General features: G+C 34.8%; 1 protein-coding gene across 8 annotated transcripts in view; it reads left to right on the top strand.

Moving 5' to 3' along the window:
* Positions 1-12,618, top strand: part of LOC129575581 (dual 3',5'-cyclic-AMP and -GMP phosphodiesterase 11-like) — a 64,358-nt gene that overhangs the window by 10,513 nt on the left and 41,227 nt on the right. For 5 of the 8 annotated variants that reach the window (XM_055459398.1, XM_055459403.1, XM_055459400.1 and 2 more), the window contains exon 2: positions 3,249-3,860. The exons of the other annotated variants lie outside the window; for them this stretch is intronic. In XM_055459398.1, the coding sequence (XP_055315373.1) occupies positions 3,744-3,860 (117 nt within the window). In that variant the 5' untranslated portion in view covers positions 3,249-3,743. The remainder of the gene's footprint in view (positions 1-3,248; positions 3,861-12,618) is intronic. 8 annotated transcript variants of the gene reach the window in all.

The following is a 12,618-nucleotide window of genomic DNA, read 5'->3' as shown; positions in this document are numbered from 1 at the left end:
GTCGAGTCGTTGCGGCTGCACGTAGCAACACACGCCACTGTATTATACACAGTATGCGTCGTCGATATGCTCGGATATATCCGTTGTTTACGAAATGCTGAGATGCTCAGCCATCGGAAAACACATGTTTGGCTCTCATTCGTTCACTCTCTCTATCTCTCGCTCCTTCCACCTTCGTGATAAGAGCTGGCGGTCTCTGTCATGGGGATAGACACCATTAGCTATTTTTTTGAAGTTCATATAAATACTAGAAGAAAATAGCAAAAATAGCAAAAATAGCAATATTATTGAATAAATAGCGATTTGTTATTTACTGTTTTTAACCGTATAGAACAAAGTTTTCGAGTTATTTTATGAAAATAAATGGAACGATTGGTTCTTTTCTATGAAATAAGATTAGAAAAATTACCAAAATATAATTTTTTGCTTTCTTTCCAAGCAAACAACAATAACTTGATGAATGGAACTTGTACATGAACTGTCAAACTGTCACGTTGCACATAGAAAATATGAGCGAAAAATAGCACTTTTATTAGGGGAAACTAACAAAAATAGCATATATTAGGAAACAATTGAATAAATTAGTGAAACTAGCGTTGGTGTCTCTCCCCTTGGTTTCTGTCGCTGAAAGCCCACATTTCAGCGGAAGCAATAGAACGTGTACAATTTGAGTCTTCAAGTATCTGTGCTAGCGCTAATTCAACTCTTGACTCTTATTATCAATATTCGAACTCGGAGGTAAATTTTCCACACCAGTACAACAACAACAACAAAAACTAGAAAAAAATCAAATAACCAAAATGATTGACGCATTCGTTCGCATCTTTTCTCATCTGTGCTCAATTTATTTTCTTTTTTTTTACCTTGGTCTATTATTATCGGCGATACGCAAGCCCCACGTGAGGGAAAAGAGAGAAAAATCATCGATAAAAAACCCGGATTTAACGGAACAAAAAAGACCATCTACGCACAATGATTTTCATTTCACTTGCTATGTACATTTCGCTGAGTCGTCGTTGCGACCCAAACTCCAATGCCATTCAATCGTTGCAAAGAACTTGCTTCAAACGCAAAACAAGAAGAAAAAAAAACAAAAAGAAGGAAATCATGTATATAGTAAACACATTTTCTTTCTATCATATCATTTTTTTTTCCTTTTTCTCGCTTGTATCTCACGTAGCTTTATCGTGCTTACATCAGCATCGATACGAAAAATAAGAGGTGAAAAAGTACATGTTTGTACATCCTATATCCCGATGTATAACGACTAGGGAAAAAAATGCGTTGAAGATAGCTATAGCATTGCGTACGCTTTTGAAATTTATTTGAAATAGAATGCAGTCTTTGCTATAATGAAATCCACATTCTACTTTTTTTATTCACTAAATTGCTTTCACATGAATACAATTTCTACAGCTCGTCCATTTTTTCGTTATCTCGTTTTCCCATTCGGTGCCTCACTTCATTTTTCTCTTTTTCTCTCTCCCACTCTCCCTCCCTTTCTGTCTGGCTCTCCTGAGTATTTCGTCGAATTTGGCGCCCAGAAAATGCACTCTAGTGTATTTGTATGTATACCGTTCGACAAAAAGAGTTAAATGTTTTCATTAGTAAAAAAGAATGTGCGTATGTGTGTGGGCTTTTTTGTTTTATTCGAAATCGAATTGTTTTATTTTGTTTTGAAATCCAATTTTCTACGCGTGTCTTTAAAATTTCAAAGTGAAACTATACTTTATGAAAAGTGATGGTCTTTCAAAACGTGTGGTCAAACGGAAGATAATGTTTCGATTTATTGGAACTGAAACGTGTAAGCGTCATAATTTACGAAACATTGAGTGGCTAATACGACATTTTCGTCGTTTGCCCAATGAGTGGTGGTGTTCATTGGCACAGTAATACACATATCCATCATTAACAATTCGAAATATGCATGTCTCGTTATTCATACATACCCGCAAACACAAACACACACATACACCCGCAAACACATAGTGGAGCAATTATTTATCGCGTCGCAAAGCCATTGCCTCAAATGCGATCACTAGTTAGATAATAAGATTATGTGTACTTGAGAATAATATTACAATTTAAAAATCAAAACGTATCTCTCAGCAAGGTACTTGACGTTTGGTTCTCTGCTTATTGCTATTGTTATTGTCGTACACCAATTTGTTTGTTTATTTGATTCATTCATTCATTCATGTGTCGGTGCACGACAACGACAACGACAGCAACAATGACGATGACAACGACGTCAACTCGTCGATTGTTTGCCAAAATGAAAAAGCTAGATAAAAGGCAACAAAATCCAGGCTAATATCATGCCAAGATGCGTATCTGTAAGCGTTTCTGTTGTTGTGTTTGATATGTCTAACAGATATCCATTTTGATTAGATTGGTACATGGATATGCTTCTAAATGTCATTTCGTTAGTTCGTAAACTTAACGTGTTCGCAATCCGCACACAAATCGAAAAACAAAACAAAAAATCTCAAAAATAAAACAAAATTACCGTATTTATAACCAAACCTTTGTCCAGATGTGAATAGTGACGATGGAAAGTCTTTCGTCACTTTTCTCCTCTTTTATTCCATTCAAATGAAGTTTAACTGGATATGCGCGACGAAACAATTAGATATTTTGGTTAAACTTGACAAAACACAAACCTAATGAGAAGGTTATCATTTTGCAAATTTTATTAGTTGCATCAGATCTCGTCTAAAACAATTAAAATATTGTTCAAAATTTGTTTGATCCGCTTCCCCAAAATCTGAACTTTTATTTAAGACAGTTTTATCATTGTTATCATTTACGAAATTCCAACTGTATCGCTTAAATGCTGAATACATAAAGTCAAAAATCGATCATATTTGATTTAGGTTGTGTTTGTGTTTTTGTTTTTAAATTTTTTTCTCATGGGTACCAATCTCAGCTCATCGATGTTTCTATTGGCCGATTTGTTCGTTCTCGAATCTTTGACATAATAAACATATTATGCGACTGAAGCGTTTTTTTTTTTCTGTTCATATTCATTGTGTGTTTTGTGTTCTATGCCATCGTATCGTATCGTGTCGCATTGAAACGAGTTCACCATGAACAGTGTTTGTGTCAATTACACGGCTAAATTTATTTATAAGAATCACATTCGGCGACGATATTAAGCGCTGAACGAAAGCGACATTTAAACAAAAAAAAAATGAAGAGATACGCTTCTCTTGACTAAAACGAAAGTCCTGATTTTTCAATTTCAGTGGGTGTTGTTGGGAACGAGGAGCAAAAAAAAAAAGACAAAGAATGCCATATTAAATAAAAATAACTGACAACACTAATAATAAAAACTTGTGTGGATGGAAAATAATATTCCCAGTGTGAATTGTGCTGGTGTAACAGTTAAATGGTTTGGCGAGCCGGAGAGAAAGAGAGAGAGAGAGAGAGGAAACGACACCAATACACAAACGTACGCACACTGCAACGAAGGAACTGAGTAGTTTCTTTTTTCTTTACGTCTACAATTTTATTTCGAAAAATATTGATTCCAACCAAAAAAAAAGAAGACAAAAAGCAATACGATTCATTCGGAAAAAAATTAGGTAAAAAAGTGGTTTCAAAATTTATTGAACGAAAATTGAGATTTCAAAAGCGTCACAGTGGCCGCATCGAAAAGAGCTGGTGAAGGTGCCAAGCGTGGCCACCTATCAGCTCCACCTTCTGCAATTAATTCACGGCAGGGCTCTGTCGATGGTAATATGCAAAGATGTGGTCTTTGCTCAATGTTCTCACGATTGGTACGACGTGCTATGTGCGTTGGATCGTCCAGACGCGGCAGTGGTGAATCATACTATCAAGAATTGGCTGACACAACTGTAAGTATCCAATTTACCATCATTTTCTTCATTTCACTTTCTCTCTCTCTCTCTCTCTCTCTCTCTCTCTCTCTCTCGCTCTTGGTCTCTCGATTTTAAAATATGTGGACCAACCAAATTGCCATTACGATCGATATGCCAGTCATCACAATTGACTCAATTCACTTGCAAACATTTCGAATGAAAACAAAAACAAGTGAAACGTTCAAACATTCCCTCCAAAGAATAACATTCCGAAACGAATATTTTCAAAGTGAATTATACAATTGACATTCAGGAATTCTATGAAAACACATTCTCCAATAATTTTTTTTTCTACGTTTTGTGTTGCTTGTTTTCGTATATTTTATACAATTTTCGGTGTGTTCCGAATTCTTTTGTGTTTTGACGACATCACCAAGAAAAGAATCGCGCTTTCCGAATATACACGTATCATATTCGTATGCACTGTTAATTCGTATCAGAAACAAAAATAACACCCAAAGCAATATTAACCCATTTTGTACCAGCATCCTATTTATAGGATGCAAAAATGCACATTTTCATGCGTCGTTTTTTGCATGAAATCTTTATATAACATAAAAACCTTATATGCGATAAAAAAAAAAAGTTTGAAGTTTTTGCTACCTAGGAAAAGCCTCCATTTTTCTATTTTCGCGGAATTTGAATTTTTTTCTTCTTCAAGGTAATTTCAAAAAAGTGATGATGAGGTTTTACTGCCCATCTCGAGTACTTTGCATATGAATACAGGAAGATTCAATATTATGCCGAAAGATTGCCGAATTGTAATGTGGAAATAGTGTGTCCTATAAATTGGAGGCTGGGCGCTATCACGCATTATTTTTGTGGTTAGGTTGCTGTTGACATCCCCTACAAGAATTTTGCGATACATTGAGGTTTACGTCGATATGTCGCCGTAAAGCAAAACCTTCCCACGAAATTCCGTATTGCGATAGGTTTTTCAATGTACAGGTTTACGCAAAATCATTACGCCGACATATCTGCGACATATCGCATTGCGTAAACCTGTAAATTCGAACTGTATCCAACTTCATTACATTGAAAACATAATTTCAAATGGTTTTATTTAATCTTTTCATGTTGCTCATCGTCGCTAATAAGAAATAAAAACTTATTCAAAATAATTATTAAGTAGAATAATCAGCCATCTAGGGGAATATCACGCTTGAATTATTTCAAATATTTCAAAAAAAATCCAATTTATCTCTAAGAATCTGTCGTACGAAATATGGTGGATATTTGTGAATACGGCGGAATATTATGGATTTTTGTGATTATGAATGATATTTAAATGTATTTATTCGGATTTAATGCAAAAAATCTCAAATATCTCCAAAATCCACGAAAATCTGATTCATTTATTCGAAATATTCGAAAATATGTCATACAATTGATGTTTATTTCAAATATCTCGAATATCTCACAAGATTCAGGAGCGTGATATTCCCTTAGTCAGCCATTGCAGCCTTTAAAAATACAACATGCTGAATTCGAATGAAGTTGATCGCAGTTCATGCATTTTGTGACAACTATTGCGGAAGGTTGGCGATACGTTTGCGTAAACGTTGTCGCAAAATTCTTGTAGGGATCAGATGCGGATTATTCGGATGAAGAATACCAACCACCAAAAGTGTCTAACCTGCCGAAAGTATCTGGCACACACGTTGTTGTTCAGTATGAAGACAAGAAACAGCATCGCTGTAAATTACCAAGCTGTACCGGCAAATCAACATTCTACTGCGAAAAATGTAACGTTTGTTTGCACCCAAAGGATTGCTTCAAGCAATACCATGAACAAAGTACGAAAGATGTGCCACATTTCAAAATGTGGAGGAAAATAAAGTTGAAACTTGAACAATTTTTCAAAGTGCAATGTATGCTAACCATTCAAACGTTGAATTAAAATAGGAGAAATTTTCATTTTTTTCATTTTTTTGAATGAAAATAACGTATTTTTACTTACAATAGAAAGCAAAATGATTCAAATTTATTTTCAAAGTTCTTCAATACCCCTTCTTTTACTTGGTTTTATCAAAATCCACTATTATTCCTTATTTTGCACGAAAAAAAATAAAAATAAAAATGTCAATTTTTCAGTAAAAATTCGAAAAAAAATTCAAAGGAAAAAGTACGTTAAATATCGCCCAGCGTCCTATTTATAGGACACACTTTTTTTTCAAAATTCTGATGTCCAAAGTATTCGAAATTCAATTCTGGCGAAAAAATTTGGATTTCTTGGCCCCAAATTGACCGGAATTTGAACAAAAAAAAATTGAAAAAAAATTCCTTGGTAGAAAATGGGTTAAAATGAACATGACAAGCACATACACACTAAAGAGACTGGGTGATGGTTTTTCTTCTCATCGAAATTGTTTATTCAGATGGCAATTTTTTACATTTAACCTCGTCACCAATATCGCCGCACTAGCGCTTATTGAAATAATAATTCTTTTCATTGCTTTATTCGTTTGATAGCAATAATATGAGTCTTGGGCAATATGCCCTTGTATATAAACTCCTTCACTAGCTTGCGAATATGTGTCGCAATTTCCAACTGGAATTTCAATTTTGCATTCTGATCACATTGTTTATGTGCAGAAAAAGGTGTTGTACACGTAAAACAATCTGGATGCGTCAAGAACACACCGTTACTACTTGTTGTCAGTCACAGTTATTGGAAAAACTGGTTAGATGATTCATATTTTGCGTAAAAATAGAGAAATTTTTCAATCGCATGTTGTCAATTGGATATAGTTCACTGGTAATATATTGCAACATGTTTGAATGAAACAAACACTTTGATGAAATTAATGCCAAACGTTATAACTTACTGAAACAGCTTCTGCTAAAACATTATAGTTAAAAATGCTATTACGAATTTTTCAAATGAAAACAGAATTTGGTTGAGATGCTCATGATAACAGCCCTATCACTTGTCTTTCGACTGTGTACACGTGGAAAAAATATGAAACCCCACAAAAGCACGTATGTGTACGTATTCGCAGCTTATTAATATTTAGAACAAAAATTTCGTTTCGGTACAAACACGTAGATTGTGGTTTGACATCACCATAGCGCATGTGAGAAATATGAAAAGCGGTTGCCCTACGTTAAAATAATGAATGTTAAACTAATTAAATGTACGCATGATGTTTACTCAGTGGGAAATTCAAAAAAAAAAAAAAATTCGAATTAAAATCTTATTTGAACAATTTCTCGCAACTCAATTCACACATTGACGCAAGATTGAAATCAAAGATCTACATTCTGACTTTAGGGACAATATCTAATGCCATTTTGGTTCCATGAAAACATTAGCAACTTATTTGTGCACGTTTATATTGGCATAAATCGATTCGAACTATAAATTCTGTTGGAATCTTCAAAGGTGGCCCAGTCATACACAGTCAAAGTTGATAGAACGGTAATGTAATGTTTAAATTATTTTCAGTACTTCATTGCTATTCCGTTTTTTTTTTCTACGAAGTCGTCCGCAATCTCCCTCAATTATGCATTGTAAGAGTGCAATTTAATTTGTACGCAGATATATGGATGTATTTGTGAATTTGACGCTAGATAAAATTTCATAAATTTTTTTTATTTTTTTTTTATAAAAGAAGATCGAATTCTGCAGCTCGTGTGTTGAATTCTCGGTGCATTATGTACTAATGATATAATAAATGGATGAAATTAAGTGAATTGTGAAAAGTACAATTTATGCCTTGTTGTTTAACCTTAAGCCATTAAATTCTTGTTAGCATTCGCAACATGCATAAAATCGATAAAATGTATCCAATCCCAAACAACATACAAGTGTTTGCAGAAGTGGGGCCGATTCGGTCGTTTACGCGATAAAATTTCAAGAAAATTCAGATCATCGCTACAAAAAGTGGGATAAAAAAACTGCAGTGTCTCGGCAATTCAGTTGCTTTTGATTCATTCGCTTTACACTATATTCGTTTAATCGTTTTTTTTTTGTATCAACTGGAAAACATAAGAATGTACACTGCCAAATCGAAACTAGCACGGTCGATAATTCTTCAATTTACGAATGTGAAGTGCCTGACACCAAAATGAATCGAATAAAGTCTTCGCAATCGCAAAATATGATTCAATATAAAAAGAAAACTGAAAATCAGCAATTTGCTTTGGGAAAACTGTGAAACCGCTATTTTCTCTTCTCCAATAACAGCGGTGAAATTCATTGCTGTACTGACTCCCTTTCGCAATTTTATGCGGCAGCCTGAGATTCCGTGAAAAAAAAAATGTCTGTATGAAACATTTGGAAACATTCTTAAAATGCTGCGTGAGGCTAGATTGAGTAGAATAATCACAAAAGCTACAAAGATGATTTGAATTTCTGTGACCTTACCCGTGGATGTGATTTCTCCACAAACAAACATTTATATCGAGGAAATCATCAAATATGCACACTTATATATAAAGCATTATCGTTCAGTACACTTGAAATTAATGGTGGGTGTGCTTTCCATTCGTATCTTGCTGTTTCCTAGCAAGCGAATGTGTAAATCTGGAGTACATATTGATTGCCAACATTCATGCTCATATCCAGAGATATTTAAGTATTATGCATTAAAAACGGTTTAGCTCAGTCCAGTTCCATCGAGAAATATTCAAATCACCATGGGTCTTAGTTATTTCAGTGTAACGTAGGACTTGAGTACAAATGCAAACTACTATGTACATTTATCTGACGATATGTTCTTGTGCGGATTGAATCGCGCGCGCTATGAATGTGGATGATGGTTTTTGGCACACAAACACAAACGTACTGACACCCAGTCGCACGCATGTTCGTCATCGTTGCTAGGACTCTTTTTTTTTCGTGCACAAAATTGGTTGTGTATGTGTGTTCCCGTATTGTGTATGTGTGTATATATCATTTGTGAATTGAGCGTGCGTATCAATATTCGTATGTTCGTTTCGTGCATAAGAGTTGTTTTACCAACAGTATCGATCATGTAGTAGTAATCGCTATGTCAAAACCAAAACATACTGCATGTGATTCAAGCATTCTTACAAACGAAAGCGACTCGGATGTATGCGAAATGTTAATAGGCCTGAAAACTGTAGTGGAATGACTTACAGTGTGAGGCAAAAAAAAGGGGTACTGAACATATAATGAATTCACAATGTACTCGCTAGAAGGAAGAGTAGAAAACCGTTTCACAATTACAATCCAATTTCCATTCTATTTTTTCTTTCGCCCAACATGAATGGATTTCACAATTGTGGCATGGCCAAAAGCACTTAAACTCTAGAATTATAGCCAGATCACATAGAACACAAATTCTTACACAATATAATTAAAGTGTGCTTCGTGCAGTGCCAATAAATGTGATGTGCATTTGAGCAAAACAAACTGAACGTATTTCAAACTGTATTCTGGAAGCCAGAATTTCAAAACTTTATTGCATTTTCAACAGATATTTTGGCACTCACATCACATCCAATAATCTCATTGTTCACCATAAGTGGTGTGTTTATAGTTTTCAGACATCATTTTTTCCATTCATTATCTATCGATATTTAAATTTGAAGCAAAAGCTAGAAGCATGAATATAACACAAATAAGCGAAAGCATTGCAGTTCAAAAGCAAAATCGTAAGCGCAGATACATGGCGTTTTCCCAATAAAATTGAAATTAAATCGTTGAGTTATTTTTAGCGAAATCATTGCAAATTTTCGTGCTTTTGTTGTTGATTTTGTTCTTGTTGTTGCTCATTTACGCTCCTTTTCCTTCATTCTAAAAATATCAAAGAATTATTCACAAAAAAGGGTAGTATATGTATAACGTGCTGTTAAGCGTGAACGAGTTTTCATCTATTCATCGATGGATTTGTTGGCACACTTCTACAAGACCAAGTGACTTGGTTCAGAGACTGAGTGTAAATGCGCCAGGTGGACGAATAAAGAACACTTCGCCAAGATATTGTTCTACAAGAAAAAAAAAAATTGAAATTTCCAAGTGAATTTTCACGTCGTCATCTTTCAATAATAATACATTCAAATCACAATACGATGTGTGAACAGTAGTTTAACAAAAGTAAAGTTCCCAATGTCAAACAATCGTTCCGATCAATTTCTAAAAGAAGACGACAGACATATTGCATTCATATTAGGTAGCTTGAAATATACAGCTCAATTATCGGACACTAATTTTCTTCTGTAAACAGCAAATAAAGACACCTCACATGAAAAGCTGTTGATTGCAACACTTGATATTAAGGTGTTATGACAGAAAATGTTAATAAGTTTTAAATTTGATATTCAATAACACTTTTAATGCTATAGCCAAAAATCTCATCGTAAAAAGTAAGCAAAAATAGCATACACTTCAATAATAAATTTGTGCTCGAGCTGAGTAAGTGCCATATGCATTTAAAAAAGAACACGCTCAATATTTGAATTCGTTAAAAGCATGAATGAGTATTATGTGTATTTTTATGGGAGGTTGTGACCACTTTTGTGTTCAAGTAACTGCATGCCATTGATATCATCGATTATAAATATGCGTATTAGCGCACAGCAATAAAATGAGTTAATATATTGCTCATATATCACATACACACACACTCTCGCTCCCTCTCCCATTCTCACACGACCACTCACTCATTCATGTTCACCCTATCCTACTGCATCATTCCAATCGGAATGAAGAAAAAAGCCAGAGAATTTATTAATTTTAGCTCGGACTCTATTCGTTGGCATGTATTATTTATATACACTATGCACTGTGGTTTGTTAACATCATCTCTATACACGTTATTTGAACACCAATCATCATAGTATTCACCATAGATGGGGAAAAGCTTCAATTTACGGTTAAGCTGAATTAAGTTCACTGCACAACAATAAAGCATGTAATGTGTTGAGACAATGAAAATAATAAACAAAATACATGAGACATGGCACGTCGTCCTGCATCCAAAAGCGATTAGAAAGGTAGTTGACGTACGTGTAACGTTATTTATTGCACGTGCATTTTGAACAAGCTATAATAATGCATGGTATGGCCGCTAATTATTGTTACAAAGTCCCACATCCGGATGAGCTCTAATGAGGTCCAGAAAAATCACAAATCAGTCGTTCAATTCATTGCGCATTATCCATTCAAAATAATTGAACAATACACAACTAATATTTGAAAACGAGTATATCTGGAAGCTGTTGATCGATTTGAAAATGGAGGCCATGCCATCTCTATAATTTAAACAAAATCGATTTATTCAATGTTTCCAAGTTTCGAATTCGATTAGAAATGTACAAAATCAAATATTTCCAAATCTCTTGGTATTTGAGATGACACGGGAAAAGGTCAATCTGTGATCACATTTCATATATATAATAAAGTTGTATTCCTACTGGATCGTCTGATAAACTTATGCATATTATTGTGTACGAAACCATTTGCCAACTTTTACTCATTGCTTTAAGTAATGTGGCATTTACCATATTGGTCGTATTGGACGCACCAAGCGCTCATTCGATGTGGGCTAATGTGTACAGAGAGATTTCATATCGGGCTTGCACAAATTGTCGAACTATAAATATGCGAGCAACTATAAGTAAGTAAATAAGGCAGGGTAATCGTCCAACGGCTGAAACCGATTGTAGCATATAATATTCACTTATACTCTATTTATGCCATTTGCACATGCCTTTTCTGTGTTACTCTAATTTACTTCTACTCCATTGGACACACCAAAAGCTTTGTCACATCATCATCATCGTATCGCGATGGGCAAGAGGCCGTTTATACACAATCAGAAAAATCTGCATATAGCGACAGCGGCTATCTGCAATCGAGTTTTCGGCGCTAAAAATGGTAGTTATGCACACACTGATTGTCGTTCAAAAACCAGCGTGGCCCATACATTTATGAACGTCAATTTTTGTAGTGTTTGTATGTAACACTCATTGACGTTCCGAAATGTATGAGCCTGATTTTCGGCAAAAATTTTTCGCTGTTGTGCCCTTTGAATGTGGCAATTCCTTGCACACACTTCGTTTGGTTGCGTTCATTGTGTGTGAAACATTCAATGTGATGACAACCGATTGTCAAAAAATGAAAACAAAATCAGAAATCGTTGCAAATCGTATCGTGTAATAGCCGAAGAAGGCTAAACAACAAATTCAATTAGCCTTTTTTCGTGTTGCAAAGATGATTCGAGATGATTGTTGTTAAAAATTCAATGTTTTATGCCATTTGGAATTTAGATTCAATCATCCCTATGTAAACCCATACACAGTTTCTTATAATACTGCTTCTTCTTCACACTGTCGTACACAATGGGCGCGGCCATATTGAAAATGTATACAGTGTATTGAGTGCGTTTAATGATGCGTCAACATGCGCATATGTTATTCGATTTATCATCTTGTGCTACTGCTTAAATAAACACTATTACATTTTCGGCCGATAGAAATTTTTTCTAAATAAAATTGACACGTCGTGACATGTAACATTCGCCAAACCGCAAGGAACAAGAAATAAATCTTGCCAATGCAAATGCCGATAAAAATCGTTTCATTTTCTTCTAGCCGATAAAATTGTGTGCCGTGTTGTGCTCAGTCGTATTAACGTGACGATTATCGCGGCAGATAAAAATGGATAAAAATTGATTTGTGGGCAAGACACCGCGAGAAACAAGTCGTGCTCGTTCGCATTCGGTCGCATGAATTGTCACATTCACGATGACATTTTAACAAAAAT

This window comes from Sitodiplosis mosellana, unplaced genomic scaffold (genome assembly GCF_009176505.1).
Source record: "Sitodiplosis mosellana isolate CC-2019 unplaced genomic scaffold, AAFC_SMos_1.0 Smas_scaffold_6167, whole genome shotgun sequence".
Taxonomy (NCBI): domain Eukaryota; kingdom Metazoa; phylum Arthropoda; class Insecta; order Diptera; family Cecidomyiidae; genus Sitodiplosis; species Sitodiplosis mosellana.
This window is presented reverse-complemented; position numbering and strand designations above follow the sequence as displayed.